Here is a 22,576-nt window from a genome sequence, read left to right as displayed (position 1 = left end):
AGTTGTTAGGAGACCCCTGTTCCTCGGCTGGAGTTACAATTTCCAGAATCAATCCCCTTTCCCTGGGAACTCTGGGTACTTTCAGCAGCCTTAATGAACTACAGCTCCCAGGATTCCTTGGTGGAAGCCATGATTGTTTAAAATGGTATCATAGTACTTTTAGAAGACATCTGAAGGCAGCCCTGTTTAGGGAAGCCTTTAATGTTTAATAGACTATTGTATTTTAATATTCTGTTGGAAGCCAGATGGGAGGGGTATAAATTATTATTATTATTATTATTATTATTATTATTATTATTATTATTATTATTATTATTATTAAATGTACAGTGTGACTGTGGTCAGTGTTATCACATTAATGTTGTCTGGAGGGGCTCTCCTGCCATTATAGCACAACGAAAGCATCATAACTCCCTCCCTCCAGAACATTTGCGGTATGAAAATCCACAGGTCATCACAGCAGGATATTATGAGATATGCACTGATTGGAACTGAAGCAGTACATCCATCCTACAGCCTCTTCAAGTGCAAATAGTATTGGAAGTTAGATCACATCTAACCACCCCAATACCACCATGAGCACAAATCATCATGAACACACACAACAAAAAAGGACATCTGGTGTGGGGAACAAGTCCCTCTTGAAATGACCATGCTGTGAAATCTGGACTCCCTCCATGTGGACTGAAGGTGTAAAAATCTGAATAAATCATTTTTCTTAAAGCTACTACAGTCTCCACCACGTTTTCAGTTCTACAAAGGGTCATCCTCATCCTTCAATGCCACACGCTGAGGAAGAGGTCTGAAATATACTCGGGAGTTGAGTGTGAATTTCATGCTCTTTATTCAGCTCATAGTAGCAATGAATGAAACTTTCCCCAAAACGTCTAGCTATATATACATTATTTACACAATGGACCCCGCGTGATTGGCTAATTCCAGGCTGCTCCTGTAGGCCAATCAGGTTGTGGGTTCACCTCCTCCAGAAGCCTGATTGGCTGCTCCTGCAGGCCAATCAGGTCGCTGATTCACTTCCACCTGGAGCTGGATTGGGCAGCTCCTGCAGACCAATCAGACTGCTGCATTCTGGATCCTATTGTTCTAGGATTCAGCTCGGTACATAACACCGGGTCCTTCCTCAGAGTGAGGAACTGTGGTTAAGATGGTGAGAGAGAATGACTGTCCTGCTCTCACTTCGCTGCGTTTGTGGCAAATAATGCTTTGAGTTGAGGAGCAGTGGACCTGGAGAAGCCTTTGGGAATGCAACAGGCCACATCCCTGCAACAGCCATCCTTTGAAAGTCTCATTTCTCTGAATTTTCCAGCGCGGTTTCCCAGCCAAGTAATGTATACATGAATGCGTACACGAGGGCAAAGTGTGCATTGAAATGCATATATTTGTGAAAGTAACATTCTAAAAGTGCATGGTATTAGAGAAAATTGCTTTGCAAAAATGCGTATATTAGGCAAAATTCCATACCAAAAAATGTGTTTATTAGGAGAAACTCATACTACAATGCTAATGAATTTTAAAGGGGATTTAAAATAATAATAATAAGCAAATTGCTGCAGAAATGTGTAGAGAAGAATTTAAGAATGGAAAATGAAAAACTTGAGAGAACTGAAACCAACAGATCCGACCATCTCTAATCCAGATCTAAGCCACCTTCACTCCATACAAACCATGACCGCTTAAAGTGGTATCATAGTGCTTTTAATATACGGTGTGAATATGGCCCTAGTTTCAACTGTGATGCTCTCAGCCTAACCTACCCAACAATGTTGTTGTGAGACTGACATGTTTTCCGGGCTCTTTGTTTCTTACACTTTTATCTAGCTCCTTCTCCAAAGCTGTGGAAGATCAGCAGAGAAATCAGCTGAAATGTTCTTGGACCCTCCAAATGGTAAAGACTTGTCATTTATCACACGCAGGACAAAAAGTTGGCAGCCTATTGCATCACTATTTACCCCCTCGTATTCAAAGCCCAATCAATAACTGAGATGAAAGGGCTTGTAATAACGATGAAAAGTAGGACAGACAAAGTAATAATTGCTGCCAAGGCAGTCGCAAACTGAATGGCTGGACTGAGAATGTTGCCCAGAGTTGTAAGGGAAAGAGAAAGCCTAGAGAAATGTGGTCCAGTCAGTGTTAGTCAGCTTGCAAAATTCATGTTACATATACCAGGAAGATAAGTGTACAAGCTGCATAATACGAAGCTATAGGAAACAAGAAGCCCCATAACTTCTTTCTTAACTTATTATGGAATGTACCAAGTAGATATTATTTCACACTTGGCTTGGTTTTCGTGGAAGGTTCTTGAGACCCAGTCTCACTAAATTCATTGTTGATGGGTATTACTACAGGTGGAATTAAGACAAAACTGCTTTGGACGTCTAGTATCTGGATGATGCAGACTTTTTTTAAAAAAACCAGTGTGCTCAAATTAAAATTACTCCTCAGTCACAGAATCCAGCTTCATCAAACCTCTGTCAACAGCCTTTATACTGGAATCAAAACTTTCTAGCATTCTCCATTGGTCATGCCAACCTGTAACCGCTGATCTCCATTAAATAGTTCTTCACGGAAGTCAAATTGAATAGCAGCTACTTTTGTTGTTTAGTCGTTTAGTCGTGTCCGACTCTTCGTAACCCCATGGACCAGAGCACGCCAGGGACTCCTGTCTTCCACTGCCTCCCACAGTTTGGTCAGACTCATGTTTGTAGCTTCGAGAACACTGTCCAACCAGCTACTAGCTCCCCCTTAGATTTGAGCCGCTTTCAGTCCTAAACACGATGCATTCATCTTGATGTTTTCTAATTTTGCAAAGAATGAACACCCTCCCTCTGATGCTTCTTATAGAAACCAGGTTTCTGCATATTTGTATGATGACATAATTAATTGATGGATGGAATGATCAAGAGATGGATTTACTTCAGTTAAAACCAGCATTCTCTCCCAAATGGAATTTCTTGTGAAATATTTGCATTTATATAGTACTCTATTTATATAGTACTCTATATAGTTTGTATGTAAACATGGGTATCGAGTGAGTAAATATTCTGAATTACGGAGTTTGATGTTTTATAAATTGCATTATTTATAGCACTTGATGCTTTCCATACGGTATTTAATTTTTATTGTTTTACACATTCTTTTTTGCTTTTTCTTCATATATAGCTTTGCAATCATTTCTGAAGAAAAACGACCTATATATATTTGAAACAAACAAACAAACAAACAAACAAAAACAAACAGGTGTATCTATATGTGAACATCTCTGTTTCCAGTATTTTAACAGTGGGATAGAATCATAGAATCATAGAATCATAGAGTTGGAAGAGACCACAAGGGCCATCGAGTCCAACCCCCTGCCAAGCAGGAAACACCATCAGAGCACTCCTGACATATGGTTGTCAAGCCTCTGCTTAAAGACCTCCAAGGAAGGAGACTCCACCACACTCCTTGGCAGCAAAGTCCACTGTCGAACAGCTCTTACTGTCAGGAAGTTCTTCCTAATGTTTAGGTGGAATCTTCTTTCTTGTAGTTTGGATCCATTGCTCCGTGTCCGCTTCTCTGGAACAGCAGAAAACAACCTTTCTCCCTCCTCTATGTGACATCCTTTTATATATTTGAACATGGCTATCATATCACCCCTTAACCTCCTCTTCTCCAGGCTAAACATGCCCAGCTCCCTTAGCCGTTCCTCATAAGGCATCGTTTCCAGGCCTTTGACCATTTTGGTTGCCCTCCTCTGGACACGTTCCAGTTTGTCAGTGTCCTTCTTGAACTGTGGTGCCCAGAACTGGACACAGTACTCCAGGTGAGGTCTGACCAGAGCAGAATACAGTGGCACTATTACTTCCCGTGATCTAGATGCTATACTCCTATTGATGAGGCCCAGAATAGCATTGGCTTTTTTAGCTGCCGCGTCACATGGCATGCAGGCAGCAGAGCTGGATCAACCATCAAATGAGAGCCTGTCTTCTTTACCCACCTAAACTGAAAAGGTAGGGAGAGGGACCCAGAGAAGAACTTCCAAATGTGACATTAATGACCATACACAGGTTCATATGGAAGGAAGTTGTCCCTTACTCAAACAACCTTCAGCCAGGAAATAGAAATAAAAGTAAACATCAACCTCTCCTTAGACTTAAATTAATTTAAACTTTAAATATATTTTATAAACATTTCAAAGACTCCCCCTCCTTCTTACCACACCCTTTTAGTGACAAGCTTGTATATGATCAATGAAAACGAATAACCAATGATTGAAACAATACAATGTTCCATGCAGGACCAGCCCGGGACAAGATGGTGCCCATCTCTATTGCATAAGCAAAAGCTAAATGTACCTCCAGCTGGGTGGGCCTTACTCCAGCCCTGGCAAGAGGATAGCACTCTCCATTATACCTGAGGGCAGAGGCATATGTTAAGAGGTGCAGGGCAGGCCATGTGGCACACACAGCTCTGTTTTCCAGTGCCTCCCTACCACTCCCTGCCTCTCAGCATCTGCTGCCTGAGGCAGTTGCCTCACTCCGCCTAATGATAGGACCGGCCCTGGTCCCGTGTGGCTTTTCAAAACTAGCCTGATGGTAACAATTTAACTCACTGACTGCTTTATGACTTCTATGTTGCAGGGCAGTTGGTTCTGGTGGCCTCTGAGAGGGGAGGAAGGGCCCAGCACAAGCCAGGGAAGAAGCAGCCAGTGGAGATGACAACAAGGGCATTTCCTTTCTCTGGCTACTCTTCCTGGCAAATGGAGAACATAGGATATCACAAAGCCAGTTTTTCAGGTTCTACCGAGTTTTGCTTTGTGGGTCATCAACTGCGTAATGGCAGTCATAAAGCGTATAACAACACTTGTTTACATTGGGCAGCAACCTTGCAATGGTTTGCTCAGAACCTGTGACACTGACTCCAAATTCCTAAACTTGGGATTCCTAGATCCCTATCAGGTAGGTGCAGTTTGCACTGGCCAAATGTCAGCCTGCTGGCTATGCCAAATTAATGTCTTGTCAGCAGAAGGTCAGTGTTGACTAGAATCACAAATAAGGGAGGGAAAATCTGTCAATTTCTGTTCTCTCCATTTCTTATATTTTCCAGTCTTAAATTCAGTTCTGCACATTTTACAGCAATTTATGACTATTTCATTTTTTAAAAAAAAAAACCTGATGAAAATTCATCAGCTTTTTAGTGTGGACTTTCCTGTCAAACATTTTAATATGCACTTTTGATTAATGTACACATTTTTGCAAGCAATTTCCCTAATATAACACAACTTTGTATGTTATTTTCATTAATATATTCATTTCAATGCACTCCCCCCCCAACATGTGCATTTTTGTAAATATTCTTTGTTTGGACACCTGCACTGAAAAAATTCCGTAAGTTTGAATTTGGAAATATAGCTGTGTTTCAGTTAGCATATAGTTTTGGAAAGTATGAATTTGAGAGGTTTAAATGTGTACTGAAATGAATTTCTCCTCCTTCCCTCCCCGTAAGTAAGGATGTAGGGGTGGTAGACTGAGTTTGGTAGAGCAGTTCCCAATTCATTCTAATGGACCACATTTGCAATGGTCACCTTGCATATTAATGGCTAAAAAGCAGAATCTGAACTGGGGACTTGCTGGATCACAGCTCACATACTAGGACAATATATTTCACCAGCTCAAAATCACCAAGTTACTTCTTTTAAAACCAAAAATTATTAAATCTGAATGGGACTGGCTGTAGATTTTACACAACTTGTAGGAGTCTATAATTTCCTTCTCGTTATATTAGCTTATCTGTCTGTTTCACCAGAACCATCCCAATGCTGGAAAGAAGGCACATTCCACGTCAAAGTAGTGGTTTTGCTAGGAGACAAGAACAGAGCAACAAACATCATTGACTATCCAAAGTCACTGCACATTCATTTCAGGGATATTTGACTCACTACCGTGTCTACAGACAAAGAAGACGAGAGAGGACAGTTGTACGATTGGCTTCAATGGGGTGGCCCAGCATAATTGCATCTCTGTAAAAATTAGTGAAGGGTGATCATCCCACAATGCAAGGGTTTGGATGCTCTTCTAAACATGCAATTATCCCATCTCTCAAAGAACTGAGTGGAAGATTATCCTGCACCAGCAAGCATTAGTCCATGGAATCAATTATCAATGCTAGATGAACTTTGTACAGGGCAAACCATGGCAAGAAAAGTTATTGGCATCTGCCCCCCTCCCCGTTCCACTGCCCCATGACAACAGTGCCTTTGACCAGCCTGTCTTCTTCCTGACCTTCCAATCTACTGGTTTCCCCCTTTTTGTGCTGACTGTATATTTAAATAGTTGAGTGTGATCAATCCACACCAGCTACCATGTTCCTAAATTTCCAATCTGCTATGGAAGTCTGCCTCTGGTGGTCTCCACCGGAACTGAGGATAGGACAATGCCGCTATGAGATGTATGAGCATTGTATTGCCAGGCTGCCCCAGATGACTCACCCATTCTAAGGTTACTGACAGTCCTGACAGCGCCCACTGCAGAAGGCTCTCCTGGCCCACCAGGTCGCTGGGTGCAGCCAACCTGTAAATTCCCCCAATGCCTTGAGTTAGGATCATCACTATTTACATGCGGCTTTCCCAGTGTATCCTGCTAACCTAGCAGTTCGAAAGGATGTCAAGTGCAAGTAGATAAATAGGTACCACGCCAGTGGGAAGGTAAACAGTGTTTCCGTGGGCTGCTCTGGTTTGCCAGAAGCGGCTTAGTCATGCTGGCCACATGACCTGGAAGCTGTCTGTGGACAAACGCCAGCTCCCTCAGCCAGTAAAGCAAGATGAGCACCGCAACCCCAGAGTCGTTCATGACTGGACTTAACGGTCAAGGGTCCCTTTACCATTTACCTTTACCTTCCCAGTGTAAGTCATGCTCAAAGTGCTTCACAATGACTATTTTTATGTTATTGTTGGCATCCATCTATCTCAGGAGACAATGGAGGAGTGCATCTTTGATACTGAGGTCAAACTGTTGCAAGGTGTCAGGAACGTTCTTTCCCAGAGTGACAGCGAGGGCTCTGAGGACCAAGGGGGGTGGCAGGCAGAAAGAGACGGAGGCTTGCTTTCTTCACATGCATAGAGTGTGAAGCCAGCCCCTGCCGTCCTGGAATGCAGGTCATAAATTCCCAGGACAGCGTAAAGCAGGCAGAAGGACCTCAGCTCTCAGACATGCTCTCAGGGGAGGAGGGGCAAACTGGACAATCTGCTCCGGAGTCTCCTCCTACTAGGAGGATGGGCAGAGTCCAGGCTTGGTGTCAAGGCCACAGAAGGAGGAGCATTCAATGGCGTATATCCTATTGGAAAAGAGCCCACCCTCCAGTGGGCTCAACTGACACATCAAGTGATGAAGATTGAGCTGTGTGCTCAGACTGAGCTACTGTGTAAAGTAAAGGTAAAGGGACCCCTGACCATTAGGTCCAGTCGTGACCGACTCTGGGGTTGAGGCATTCATCTCGCTTTACTGGCCGAGGGAGCCGGCGTACAGCTTCCGGGTCATGTGGCCAGCATGACTAAGCCGCTTCCGGCGAACCAGAGCAGTGCACGGAAACGCCATTTACCTTCCCACCAGAATGGTACCTATTTATCTACTTGCACTTTGACGTGCTTTCGAACTGCTAGGTTGGCAGGAGCAGGGACCGAGCAACGGGAGCTCACCCCGTCGCGGGGATTCGAACCACCGACCTTCTGATCGGCAAGTCCTAGGCTCTGTGGTTTAACCCACAGTTCCACCCGTGTCCTTGTACCCACAGCGCCCCCACGTCCCTGAGCTATTGTGTAAATACCAATAAATCTGAACATTAAAAAAAATGCCAGCTTGCTGTCTCTTGGTGTGAGAGGGAGACTGTAAATCCTGGCACAAGGTTGCAGCGCCTGCTGTGGCTGTAGAGACTGATGCGGGAAAGACGTGTTTTCTTTTCTTTTCTTGCTGCTGTAACCTCCCTTTGGTTACAAGTGTAGGAGAGACTGCATGGGAGGGCTGCAGTGCATTTGCTTTCCATGCAAAAAAAAAGGTCCCAAGTAGGTCCACTAGGTAGGGCTGGGACTATTTCCTGCCTGAAACACTTGAGATCTGCTATCAATGCAGACAATACTGAGCTACATGTAGCACTGGTCTGCCTTCCTGCTACTAAAACACAGGTATAGTTCTGTGAAATAATCGTGATATCTGCTCTAGTCTAATAAGATTAAATTTATGCTCGGTTTATGCACACACACACACACACACACACTCCAACATGCTAAATGTGTATATTATTGAACCTGTCTGGATGATTTCACATGCAAGACCCCCAGTGTGCCTTCAAAAGAAAGCCCCCCGAATAACTATGTAGTGCCCTGCAAACACTTTTTCTATTTACACAGCTGCTCTGCTGCCGAACAAGAAGCGAGTTATTCTGCTTTTAAAAAATAATAATAATAATGGAATTTCCCGTGCTGTTTTTGAACACCGCTGTGCATCCTGAGCGTGGGGCTCTCAGCAGGAAGTAGTTCATGGGCATTTCGGAGGAAAAGGAAAAGAAAGAAAACCCTTTCATTGTGCTGTGTTAAAGGTGCCCGAATGGAGCGACGAGTTTTGAGAACTGCAGGGCTGTGGGAGAGTTGTTTTAACGGAGCAATATCCCACTGTGGGCAGTGAATGCCCTTGCGGCCTCTGGGGTGCTTATCTTGAGCACTTGACCGAATGGAAGAGTTCTAAAATGACGTGGAGGGCTTAGAAAACAGTTCAGAAATGTAAAAGAAAGTTCGGAAAAGGGAACTCAAAGACCTTTTAGAAGAGGAAGACAGGGCGCTGCCTTAGTCTATTTGGTTCAGTAGTGTTTCCACTGACTGGCAGTGGTCCTTAAGGGTTTCAGGCAGGGAACACTCCCGGCCCTCCATAAAGATGCTAGGGACTGAGGATGAGAATTTCTGCAGGTGAAGCCAATGTACTGACCCTGACCTAGTGCCCTCCCACTGTGGATGTCCTGCACACTTCATGGCATTGCTACTGTTTCAAGAGTTTACAACATCCTTCTGAAAAATGACAGATCAGACCAGGCAAATCAAGCGCTGTGAAATACACCAGCAAAAGATGGCCTAACTATTTAGTCATTTGTTTATTTCGTGAAGTTTAAATTCCACCTGATTGTTAGAGAAAAAGAAAGCCTCAAAGCATTTCACAAATAGAATAAAACCATGTAAGTATTGGTAAACGGAGTTAAACACAAATATTTGCCGTAAAACTTACAAAAAAATAATTAAAATCAAGGGCAGACTTAAAAAGACGGATTAAAACACACATCGGCATTCTACATATATGGGTAGGCTTGCCGAATACCTTGGCCACCTCATGAGAAGAGAAGACTCCCTGGAAAAGTCCCTGGTGTTGGGGAAGATTGAGGGCCAAAGGAGAAGGGAACGACAGAGGATGAGATGGTTGGACAGTGTTCTCGAAGCTACTAACATGAGTTTGACCAAACTGTGGGAGGCAGTGGAAGACAGGAGTGCCTGGCGTGCTCTGGTCCATGGGGTCATGAAGAGTCGGACACGACTAAACGACTAAACAACAACAACCAGAAATGTTTTCAGCGGGTGCTGAAATGAATACAGTGACGGTCCCTGCCTGATGTCAATAGGCAGGAAGCTCTAAAGTCTGGGTGCTGCCACACTAAAAGATCAATTTCCTACAAATGCAGAACAAGTATTATATGGTGCCAGTTCCATAGATCAAAGCATCATTTCTATATGACTACTAGGCTAGTAGCCCACCCATCCACATGTATGCAGCATCTGCACATCATGTACTGGGCCCAGGGGTTAACCCGAGCAATGCGGTCCAGGTCCGGTCCCGAATCCAAGGATTCCGCGAGGAGTCAGCCCAACAGGGCCAAGGCAGGAAACCAGGCTAGGTCAGGCACAGGGTCTCAGGCAGGTTCCAGCAAGCAGCAATGTTGCTCCCGCAACCTGGGGCGGTGTCCGGCAGCCTTTTATCTCTGATGGGGTAACGCCCGGTCCTGATCTCCCGGTGACTCACCTCCCTGTTTCGCCCAAAGGCAAGCACTCCTCCTGCGAGTACTCAGGTCTCTCCTTCTCTCAGACCTGAGTCTCTGCAGCTCAGGAGACGTCGGTGGGTTACTAGACCCAGAGGCCGCCTCAGCCTTTCCTGACCCAACTGGTAGTGGAGCAGCTGCATGTGATTGCCCAGCAGAGGGCAATGAGGTAATCCCCGCATCTGGAGCCAGGGCAGGCTCAGGCCCCTGACTCGGCCCAGCTGGTGCTTGTTGCAGGGGAACCTGTGCAGACTGGGGCTCTTCAGAATCAGGCCCCAGATTCGGTTCAGATGCTGCCTGAGGCAGAGGCTGAGACTCCTCCAGTTCCGAATCCAAGCCCGAGTCCCAGGCCATCACACATCATTTCTGTGGGTGTCCAAGGTTTAAAAAAAAATAATTCAAAGCAAAGTTCATTTGCATCTCAATGCACTCATTTCATACTCACTTGCGGTGCAGCAGAGCTTCCTCTGCAAAACAATGGTTGGGAAACTTTCTCATACAGAACCTCCTGAACTCTAGAAGCAAACCCACAGAAGGGTTCCTCCACACATCTAACTGATGCTTGGGCCTGGCTGTTGCCACCCACGCAATCCCAGTCATGGGGGTCGCATGGAACAAAGGAATCGAGACCTTGCATGAAAGCTGGACATTTCCCATTGATGAGAACTTGCTGGGGGTGTGGAACCCTAGTTCATCCTCTGCTTGCTGACTCATTCAAGAACCAGTCTGATGCAGAGGAAATGCTTGTCTCCCCCCTGGCAACTGCTTCTTCCTCCATATGTAGGCCTATCTCCTTGTTAATGATGTTGAATTCTGGTTCTAAAGAAAGGAAAGAGAAACCTGAGTCATATGAATGGCTGCTTTCAATGGGCAGGGGGGGTGGGATTTCCCAGCGTATGGAATGGAGTGAGTCCGGAATACTGCTCAATGGGATTCACTCAAAGATCACTTGCCAACACATCACAAGTTTTCAGCTAACACTGGGTGGCAGACAGGACTGGATGGAGACGGGGGTTTTCTGGAGCCAAGCTTTCATAGAACACTTTTAATGAGCTTGTCTCTTGTTTCCCCTGCATTGCTTTGCCTTTTAAATTCTGTTTTCTAAGGTGCCTGTCTCATCTCTCATAGGCTCTTTTCAATTTTAGTACATTAAGCAGACTAAGGGCTATTTTGCATTTCACTCCTAAGAACGGGATGTCGCCATGTCAAGAAGATTTGGCACCGCTTCCTTTTAGCACGACTAAGAACTTTCCCCCCATTTCCAGTATAAAATGTGGGCATGTTCTGCTTCTTCCTCAGAGTTTACGTACTTAATTTTACCATTGCTGTGGTGGAAGAAGGCATGCATTTGACTGAAGCATCTCTGATGGTGTATTTTTAGCCACTTTCCCTGGGAAGAGGCTTCCACAGATGGGGAACCAAGTGCAGGTCAGTTCTGTTTCCAGGGCAGCTGCCTACCAGCTCCATCTGGTACGCCAGCTGAGACCCTACCTGCCTGTCTCACCAGAGTGGTACATGTTCTGGTTATCTCCCACTTGGACAAATGCAATGTGCTACATGGGGCTACCTTTGAAGGTGACTCGGAAACTACAATTAATCCAGAATGCAGCTGCCAGACTGGGAGCAGGGGCTGGGACCATATAACACTGGTCCTAAAAGACCTACACTGGCTCCCAGTATGTTTCTGAGCACAATTCAAAGTGTTGGTGCTGACCTTTAAAGCCCTAAATGGCCGATATACCTGAAGGAGCATCTCCACCCCCATCGTTCAGCCCAGACACCAGTTCTGAAGGTTTCCTGGCTATTCCCTCAGTTGTGAGAAGTGAAGTTACAAGGAACCAGGCAGAGGACGTTCTTGGTAGCGGCACCTGCCCTGCGGAACGCCCTCCCGTCAAATGTCAAAGAGATAAACAATTATACGACCTTCCATAGATATCCGAAGGCTGTCATGTTTCAGGAAGCTTTTAATGTCTGATGTTTTCTTGTGCTTATATTGTGTTGGAAGCCACCCAGAGTGGCTGGGGCAATGAGTCAGATGAGTGAGGTACAAGTATGTATGTAAGTAAGTAAGTAAGTAAGTAAGTAAATAAGTAAATGCTGATGATGATGTCATCCAAGATCTTGCTGTCCTGTAGGCTAGTCTACCAGGTCCATGAAAGAATTATTTTCCTCCCTTATCATAACAAGAATATTTTCTAAAAGTCTGCCTACCACATATTCTGGATGCATACTTGCCAAGGATAATCTAAAGCAGTGTGGTATTTTATAGAAAACCACATAATGGAGTTGCTTGTAATGACCTCAGCCATTGTGACCAGGCTATGTGTATACATGCAGTTTGCATACACAGCATGTAAGACTTTCTGGCATCCTGTTTTCAAAACCTGAAGCTGCATTTTCCCTTGCTACCAAATCTGCATATTTTCTCAGAGCTCGTTTCTTTCACCACAATAGACAATATCTCCCTTCCTGCCAAAGAAATGTCCAAATGCTAAAGAGTAGCTATAACAGTCATTACTACAACAGCAACTTTGAGCTACGAGCACTCTTAAATAAGAATTATTGCTGCAAATGATTTGTATATGTCTTGATTGCTGTGATTAACGATTCTGTGACCATAAATGTGTATTTTTGCAAATGCATGCTAACATCAGGCGCTGCATACAATGAACTTTTTCCCTTTTTGGCTGAGTAGTTTAAATGGCATGTGTCCTTTACATACACAACATTGTCGCTGCTAAAAAAAACACCAAATTGCATTCATGAAGAATCTGAGTCCCCCTCCACCACTCTAACTAATTCACACCATTACATGCATAAACTGCAATTCTCAACAGATTTGTCTCAAATTTGTCCACCTTGTGTCACAGTCAACATGCAGATATTCCACACCAAACTTGAGATCAGTTGGCCACATCATCTGGGCATGGTAAACAATTAGAGGTTATTGGGGGGTTGTTGTTGTGTGTGTGTGTGTGTGTGTGTGTGTGTGTGTGTGTTCAAATGGTGCCTCTAAAGCACAGGGATGGGCCCTGCAGATGGTGTTGGACTACAACTCCCATCATTCCTAAGCATTACCCATGCTGGCTGGGGATGAAGGGAGTTGGAGTCCAGCAACATCTAGAGTGTTACTGGTTCATCATCCCTGTTCCCACAGACTTTCAATGGGTTGCACACTTCCAATTTCAATTATGACTGCTAGCGAAAAGTACTGTTTGCTAGCTTCCTAGTCTAAAATCATTCCATCTATTGGTAAATTCATGTGGCACTTTCTGATTTTGCAGTCCGTTCTGATTGGTTCCTACATCCTCCATAGTTCACCATCTTATCTGCAACGCATCAGACCTTTGCAAATGACTTTGTCAACAAACATTGTTAAAGAAATCAGTAAATAATGCCAATGCCAGATTTTTAAAAATTGCTCCTATTAGCCAATACTGTCAGTGATGCTGTCAGGGATGGTGTATAGGGAGGTTTTTAATGTTTGATGTTGATGTTTTACTGTGTTTGATGTTTTGATTTGGTTCGCCAGATACTCCATTCCTTTCCCACCCATGGCCAGCCATCTAAATACACAAAATTCTATATACAGAGGCCAACTGGGCTAGCCATTTAATCTGACTTCAACACTAACATAGCAGCACATATGAGGCTTGCCTTTGCCATGCAGAGCTATCTGCATGGTACACAGACTTTGCTGATGCCTGAGCTACCTCACTCTGCCTAACGATAGAGCTGGCCCCACACCTACCCCAGTTCTGATTCAGTTTGATTATTTTCTGGACAGACACTCAGGTTGCAATCCTGTGCCCTTACCTGGGAGTGAACCTTACTGAACTTCTAAGTAGGCATATCTAGGGTTGTTTTGTCAGTGTCTTTTGGCCACTGGGCAAATTGGAAAAGGTTTGGAAAAGGGCAATCAAAATGATCACCTTCCCTATAAGGAAAGCTTACAACATTTCAGGCTTTTTGAGTTTAGACATGATAGAGGCGTACACAATTACTTCTCTGTATCCACTTTCTTTACTTCATGCATAATGTTCTCCTATAAGACTCAGGGACATGCAGTGAAGCTGAAGTATGGAAGATTCAGGGCAGACAAAATAAATTAATTCTTAACGCAGTGCATACTGCTTTGGGGGGTTTTGCTTTTGTTTTACTGTCAAGTGGAATATAAACGTTATGAAATAAATAAATAAATAAAATAGTAAAACTATGACATTTGCTCTCACAAGGGGTAGTAATGGCCCCCAACATAGCTTAAACAGATTTAAAGATTTCCATTTACTGAGAGAAACCTTCTTCCCTCTTTTACCTTCCTTGACTCTGCCCATTAACTATGTTGCCATGCTCTTGACTTTTGTGCTACCTTTCCTGATCTGCAATATACATTCTTCCATTATTGCGAACAACAAAACTCTGGTTATATGTCTACTGCTATTTTAGGATTCATTCTACTGCTATTTGCTAGTTAGGTAAAGGTAAAGGGACCCCTGACCATTAGGTCCAGTCGTGGGCCGACTCTGGGGTTGCAGTGCTCATCTCACTTTATTGGCCAAGGGAGCCGGCGTACAGCTTCCAGGTCGTGTGGCCAGCATGACTAAGCCGCTTCTGGCGAACCAGAGCAGCGCACAGAAACGCCGTTTACCTTCCCGCCGGAGCGGTACCTATTTATCTACTTGCACTTTGACATGCTTTCAAACTGCTAGGTTGGCAGGAGCAGGGACCAAGCAATGGGAGCTCACCCCGTCACGGGGATTCAAACTGCCGACCTTCTGATCGGCAAGTCCTAGGCCCTGTGGTTTAACCCACAGTGCCACCCGCGTCCCTATTTGCTAGTTAGCCTTTGGCTAAAACTGTGATACTCCAGAAACAAGCACTATGATTGTTATAGATCTTTCTTTTGTGAACCACACTGAGAACTACGAGTGAAAGGGTGGCATGCAAATTTAATAAATGAAATTCAGGGCAGGTAAGGCTATCTCTCCATGGCTCCTAGCCACAATGGCTATACTCTCCCCCCATGATTGGAGACAGTATGTTTCTGAATACCAGTTGCCAGAAACTGCAGAAGGGGCAAGTGCTGGTGCTTATTGGCTTCCCACAAATATCTGGTTGGCCACTGTGAGAACAGGATACTTATCCAGGTTAGCCATTGACCAGATCCATCAGAGCTAGTCTTATGTCCTTACATAAAGCACTCTTCTATCACTTTAGCAGTCCTGGAGAAGCCCGGGAACTGTAGTTTGTGATGGATGTTGGGAAATATAGCACTCTGAGGTCAGCACTCTTAAACCACAGTTCCCAAGATTCTTTGGGGGAAGCAATGACTTCTTAAGCGATATAACAGTGCTTTAAATGTATGGAGGTGACCTCAGGGAAGAAGTTTGCAGTTATAGAGGTATGCATTTTTTTATCCATGACTCAGGGAGTAAAAATAAATATGGAAATGTCTTATGAGTGGCCTGAAGGAGCCACCAGCATTCCTCTTAAACTGTGTGCAACGTCTCGCTCGGCATCTTAAAATGCGCTCATTCTTTGGAAGTCTGCATCCTGGGTGCGCGGTAAATTAAAGCAAAAGAGAAACTTCGAAGCAGCTGTCCTTTCCCTCGTTACCTTTCACGCCTTCCTAAAGCGCTGAAAGTTTCGGCTGGGCTTGAATTTACTTCGGGAGGCTTTTAAAAGAAAACGCTGACAGAACAAGCCCTGTCTTGAATGCAGCGTAACGACGAGTCACGGGAGAGGGCAGGGAGACCAAAAGGAAGAAGAGCCGTCTGTGCTTCTGTTGACTTTTCCCTTGTCCTGGTCCTGCTCACTCCTGAGAAATCGCAGACAGGTTACTCGCCCTCTGGGGCAGCTTTCACAGAGCATTGATTTCACACGCACACACAAATAAAAATACCAACACGTTTCCTGACCTCCTACAGGAAGACTTGAAAAGAGAGCGCACACTTGCACCACTATTATTATTTTATTTTTTAAATTATTTATTATTATTAATTATTATTATTATTATTATTATTATTATTATTATTATTATTATTATTATTATCATCATCATCATCATCCTAAAAGGATAAATGCATGTATATAATGCTGCATAACGCTATCTGGAGACCCAGAATTCTCGTTTGGCAAGGCGACGAAGGCAAGAGGAGAGGCTTGCGCGCTCGCCATTCTCTCCCGGGTCCAGAGTTTGCATTTCCAAGGAAGCTGAACTGACAAAGCGTGAAAGTGGCCTAAAAGTGGGGCGGGGGGCGCACAAAGGAAAGCCACCCCGGCTGCGGAGCGCGGAGGCTCATCAGTATTCGCCAGGCTCGCCTCCCAGCGCCCCTCGGCGCCGCCGCCGCCGCCTGCGCGCACACACATTTGCCCGGCGCGGCTCCTCCCCTTTCCTTAACTTGCTGCGCTTCTAAGTTGCCTCCGGCAGAGTCCCAGCCTGCGCCCCCCGGCCCACCTTCTCGCTCCTGCTTCCCCGGACAGCTTCCCACCCTCCCCGCGTGGTCTCCGCTCGATCCGGAGGGAATCTCGCCTCTTGCCTCCCGCCCGCTTCGCTCGGAGTCTGGAAAGGTGAGCGCGCGCTCTCGATCTCGAATTGTAGAGTTGCGAGGGGATCGTATAGTCCGGACTCCCTTTAGTGCGCGGATCTTTTGCGCGACGTGGGGCTCGAACCCGCGACCCCGAGGTTCAGAGTCTCGCTGTGCTATCCCTTCTCCAGTTGCATATGCCTTCCTCTCCCCTTGGCACCCCCCCGGCCCTTTCCTGCCTCAGTGGATGCTGTCTCCCTTTGGGGTACTCCTTGCACCCAGGATATTGATACGGACAGGTTGGGGGGGGGGCTCCAGATTTGGGATGCGGGAGAAGAGCGACTATTTCTTTAACAGCGTAATGACCTGTGAAGTGTCTCCTGGAGAGGTAAGTTCCCCAAAGTTCAGTGGGACCTGTTTCCCAAAAAAAAGGGGGTATAGGGTTGCAGCAAAAAAAATATACCCCTTACAAATAGGATTCCCCTTCCCCAAAACGATATCTTCCCATAACCAGCAGACAGTGGGAAACTTTAATTTGTTCTAAATAATGCAGAAATTAATATTTCAGCACGGCTGAGAGGATGAATGTTTCAGCAGGTACTTGTGAGAAACTTTATTAAAACTTCTATGGTTTTCGGTAGCTGGGAACCACCGGCTACTAGAGATGTGAAGCAGTTGATACAATTGGAAAATCTTGTTGTCTGTGTCCAGCTTCTCATCATTTCTAATCTTTTGTGAGTCAGCCTCATAACTTTTGCAGTGGGAGACGCGAACAGCTGTCTTAAATACTACGATCAAACGTGGAAGGTGAAGTTGGATTTAAGTCAAGGATTTTTTAAAAAACCCAATCATGCACACCTTTAGAATTGGGTGTTTGATGTGTGAGCTGCACATCAAAATATTAGTACTTGTGAGTGTAAATGTGTAATAAGCAAGCAGTGTCCCTCTAATAGGGGTTTAAACTCTAATTTGTCCTGTTTTGAGTTGATATGCAGACTACAGGATACCTCAAGAGAAGGTAGTGCCTGTGGAAGGGAAAGTGTCTAAGAGCAACCTTCTTAAATACAGCAGATGAATAGATTGCATGCTTTTGTTTGGGGTCATGTACAAGATAATGCAAATTACTCATATACTGTCAGCAGAGAACTAAAAATGATTTGCACAAAAGCTGTGAAATTTGGCTAAAGTGTGATATGATTCCCCCCCAAAATATATAACAATAATAAGTAATTTGATCGGAAATAGATTTTTTAAAGCAACCGTAAGATATCCTGACGCAACGCAGCCAAATTTAAGTCCTGTTGCTTTTAGTGGGGGTGCTAAACCTGTTCTTTAATCTAAGCACTGGAATTTTGAGGATGCATTAATATGCTGCTTAGCTGAGCTCCAATGAACACAGTGCAGTTCATATCTGAATAAACACGCATACCGTTGCGCCCTAAAATAGCTGGATTGTGTCCGCGCCCCTCTTCATACAAGTGACTCTATTCTCCAATGGTGTGGTGTAAATTATTCCATATTGACTACAATGCCTTGATTATTATTATTATTATTATTTTAAAAAAATGTTTGCATAAAAGAGCTGAAAGTTGGGTTTCTACTGCATGGTTTTGAAGGCAGTTATTGAAAACTCGGCTTTCTCAATCTCTCTCTCTCTCTTTTAGGGTTTCTGTTGTCACTGATCAAGGAAAAGGAGTTTTCACCCCGCACCACCACCGAGATTTTAACAGCAGCAAATCTATAAAGTAGAGGCGTTGTGAGCTATAGATGACTAAAAGTAACGGTGAAGACACGAGGTCAGGCAACAGGATGGAGCGCATTCAGCAAGGGGTCCGGAAACGTACTCTCCTGGCAAAGAAGAAAGTGCAGAGCATCACAAAGGATGATGTCAAAAGTTACTTACTGAGGAATTTTTTTGTGCTCTTCACCATCATTGCTGTCATTGTCGGTGAGTAATTTTGACTGAGGCAACAAATCTTGAAAAAACATCACTTGGACAGAGCGGTTGCTGTTGTCCACTTTCTTCCCCATTGAGAAGAACTTGCCGGCTTGGAAAGTTTTCTATCCGAACACTCTGCGTTGTTCAGGAGTTGGTGAAAGTTTCACTGTTGATGGTCAGGTCTGCAGTTGCACGTCTCTGTGTTTTAAATCAGTAGAGCTCCAAGGGGTGTAAATCAGGAGGAAAATGGTTGAGTTATTTTACTGATTCCTTTTAAAAAAAAAAGCCCTTAATTAGAAGCCGCTTTTTATGAGCCCTTAATCCTTCTTAACAATTAAAGAAAATTGGCTACTGCCTCAGCGCAATTTCCCAAGGGTGTGTTTCTCTTACGTATTTATTTACTATATTTTTATCCTGCTTCTCAGACCATTTCAGACAGCTATTGTCTCCCCAAGCAGCTCACTTCAATAAAAAGAGAGTGAAAGAGGCCAGCCATCAGACTTACAAACTAAAAAGGGAAGAGGAGTAAAGGGAAAGAAAGGTAGAAGAGAGAAAATCAGTTATTTGAGGCCAGAACGAAGTGTTGAGTTATAAGCATTTGTTATACCCTGTTTGGGTCAGGCTGATCTTCCTCTGCTGGTGTTCATGCTTAAATTCCAGTTGGTAGCTCTTAGAGCAAAGTTTCCAGTGTCTCTTAATTTTGAACAAAGTCAAGATCCAAAAATGAGAACATAACAGCCTCAATATTAAGCTATTTTCCCCCCTCACAGTTAAAGAATTACAGCCACACAGCCAAGGTCAGGAGTTTATGGTTTGTTTGGTTTTGGGTTTTTTTTAGAAATCTGTGTGTTACTCATGCAATTCAGTAGCTATTAAGATATATACCTGCATAATAGTTATGGAAGGTAACCTGATTGGGTTTTGTTTACAAAGCCGATTAGGGCAATGTTTGCACTTTTTATATATTTTGAATATCTTCGGTGAGATGAAAGAAAAAAGTTGGCTTGGGAATTTCCCTTGCTGTGTTTACAATCCACCCATATATATATATATAACCTTCAGATAAGAATTTATAGTGGCCTGAATCCACAGAACAGTGTGGTCGCTAGTTCTACGTGGCAAGAAGACTTTGGCCTGGTAGTCCCCATTTGCCTCATGGCAAATCTCTTTTTGAAACATTAAAAAGATACAGCGTTCTCATCCACCATTCAAATGAAAAACCATTTTGATCCCACCAGGCCCGTCCAACTCCTTAGGCACGCCTAAAGTAGCTTTCTGAGCCATCGCTGTCGGGTTCCTTTTGTGAGAAAATATTTTTATAGGAAGAAAAGAATTCACGAAAGTGTGGTGTGTATGAAAATATTTGATTTCTGAGGTTCTGCTTTCTGCAAACAAAAATCATTTGCACTCTGGAGAGTCGCATTCTTTATTTTGGAGAGTATCAGGTGTTGGCTATTATTAAAAGCAAGAGAGAAAGGCTGCCGAATACAGTGAAAGAGACTGACCCAGCTTGCTTCCTAAGATTGCACATCACGGATATATTCCTGTGGGAATTTCACAAGGATGCTAATAGGGGTGTCTGGTTCAGTGAGAAGATGCACAGAATCCCGGACCACTTTCCCAAAGTTTGCACTGCGCGCAGATTGTGACCCAAGCTTTCCACCCTTTTTGTCATTACATTTTAATGGCCCGATTGGGTGTGAACCAATGCAGTTAGGCTTGCAAGCGAAAACTTCTAGTTAATTTATGCCACGATTCATCTTAAGAAACAAATTGGACTCCCAAGAGGAAGCTTATGTCTTCGGGGGAGGATGTGGTACTTCAGGAAAAAGTAAGGCTGAAGTCCTCTGACCCTGAACCTGTCTCACAAACCGATTAGAGTTAATATAATGTACTTGGACTTCAAAAAAGTTTTCAACAAGGACCCCTGAGTAAGCTTAGCAATTAAGGGAAAAGAGGAGAGGTCCTCCTGTGGATCAGGAATTGGTTAAGCAGGAAGCAGGGAGTGGGAATGAGTTGACATTTCTCTGAACGAAGGGATGTAGAAAAATTAGTACCCCCAAGGATGAGTATTGGGACTTGTTCTTTAAACTTGTTCATACATGACTTAAGAGTTCTACGCTAGGAATAATTAGAAAAAGGAAACTACCAATATCATAATGTTGTTATACAAATGTATGGTGTGGCTGCACTAGGAATACTATGTATAATTCTGGTCACCTCACCGCAAAAAGGATATTGTAGAGTAGGAAAAGGTTCAGAAATGGGCAACCAAAATGGTCAAGGGGACAGAGTGACTCCCCTAGACTGTAGTGTGTGTGACATATTGATTTGGTTTAAAGAAAAGGCAAGTAAGAGGTGTCATGAAAGAAGTTTATAAAAAGGATGCATAACATGGAGAAAATGGGGGGGGAGTTTTTATCCTATTCATAACACTAGAACAGGCACAACCAACAGGTAGATTGTGATCTACCAGTAGATCACTGGACATCTGTGGTAGATCACTGGTAGATCACTGGCTCCCTTCAAACAACTTTGACCTGAACCCCACAAAAACAGGGCTTCCCCACCTAAGAAAAGCTAAACACCTTTGACCTGAACCCCCCAAAGGGAGTAGATCACTGCCAGTTTTAACTGTGAGTAGATCGCAGTTTCTTGGGAGTTGGCCACCCCTTCACTCGAACATGGACATCCAATGAGGCTGAGCATTGGAAGATTCAGCACAAATAAAATGAAGTACTTCTTCATGTGGTGCATAGTTAAACTATGAAACTTATTCCCACAGGAGGCAGTGGTAGCTACCAACTTAGATAGCTTTAAAAAGGTTAGGAAAATTTGTGGAGGTGGCAGCTATTGATGGCTACCAGCCATGATGGTTATTCTTTGCCTCCATGGTTGGAGACAGTAATGTCATTGAATCCCAGTTGCTGGAAACCACAGGAGTGGAGAGCGTTCTTGTGTTTGGGTCCCATTCCCTGGTTTCCCACTGGCATCTGGTTTGCCACTATGGAAACAGGGTGTTAGACCAGATGAGCCATTGGCCTGATCCTGCAGTCTCTTCTTATGTTGCCTGGGAGCGTGCCTCACTGAATTCAGTGGGGCTTGACTAGACCTATGTAAGGCTGTGCTGCAAATAAAGTCTACAGGATGTCACTGTTTAGGTATTGGAAATGTAACCATCAGAATCCTAACTGTTTCTATGTGGATACACCTTCCATTAAAAATAAATATTGGTGAGCAATTTTAAGAATTGCATTTCCTTCAGAATGGAAAGACTGTCTCGCACGCCTTTCAGGAAATCTCTCTTTGGGCATTGAATAGGCTTAGAACTCTATGGTTTTAACAGATTACCAGTCTAGCACCATCATATATATATGCCCTTAGATGGGTCCCCGTATAGAATCATAGACTAATGGATTGATATTATCTAACACACACACACACACACACACACACACACATTTTGTTGTGGAACTCTAAGCAATCACAAAAATTGTCTGGAAACCTATGCCAACAATTATTAAGAGTGGCTACAGAATTAAGGGTGATAGTTTCAATGGGAAAAACTTTCTGCATTGTAAAAAGGAACCAAAAGGACAGGTGGATTCACTTAAAGAAAGTCCTTTCATGCCCAGTTCCTCTAAGGATAACTTAGATTCACCTGCTGTGCACTCCCCCCCCCCAAAAAAAGAGGTTCTGTAAGCTCTGTGTGGGGTGTGGGATGAGCTGTTGTTTTCCCCAGAACCAAGCTGCAAGCTGAACATCAGAACCAACAGCTATTTTTGTTTGGTGTTTCCATTTGTCGCAGTAAAACAGAAAGCGACATTGTACATGTTTGAGAAACCACTGGGAATGATTTCGCATGAGCTGCTTCCTGTCTTGTCAATCATATTGGACAGCATGGAAACCTTGAATTGCAGCATTCAAAGTTTTGATGTGCAATCTTTCTAGTGTGCTAACATATTCTGAAATGTCTATTACAATTTGGAAATGAGCCTTTCTAGTGCCCCCCCCCCAAAAAAACCTGAATGATGTTGGTAGAATT

At 43.9% G+C, this 22,576-nt stretch overlaps 1 protein-coding gene and 1 long non-coding RNA gene across 2 annotated transcripts in view; one reads left to right on the top strand and one right to left on the bottom strand.

Annotated features, from left to right (window-relative positions):
• Window positions 1-10,474: 10,474 nt before the first annotated feature.
• LOC310689117 lies at window positions 10,475-12,186 on the bottom strand. Its single transcript, XR_014517337.1, has 2 exons — window positions 11,989-12,186; window positions 10,475-10,884 (listed from the first exon to the last, which is right to left on the bottom strand). It is a non-coding gene; the product is annotated as an uncharacterized lncRNA (long non-coding RNA).
• A 4,221-nt stretch (window positions 12,187-16,407) lies between these two features.
• Window positions 16,408-22,576, top strand: part of SLC1A3 (solute carrier family 1 member 3) — a 40,252-nt gene continuing 34,083 nt past the window's right edge. Inside the window, exons 1-2 of the mRNA XM_083466058.1 lie at window positions 16,408-16,635; window positions 18,257-18,540. Of these exons, the coding sequence (XP_083322184.1) occupies window positions 18,360-18,540 (181 nt within the window). The 5' untranslated portion in view covers window positions 16,408-16,635; window positions 18,257-18,359. The remainder of the gene's footprint in view (window positions 16,636-18,256; window positions 18,541-22,576) is intronic.

The sequence above is a fragment of the Podarcis liolepis genome (genome assembly GCF_965112155.1).
Source record: "Podarcis liolepis genome assembly, chromosome: 11".
Lineage (NCBI taxonomy): Eukaryota > Metazoa > Chordata > Lepidosauria > Squamata > Lacertidae > Podarcis > Podarcis liolepis.
The sequence above is the reverse complement of the archived record's forward strand: the minus strand, read 5'-3'. Positions and strand labels throughout refer to the sequence as shown.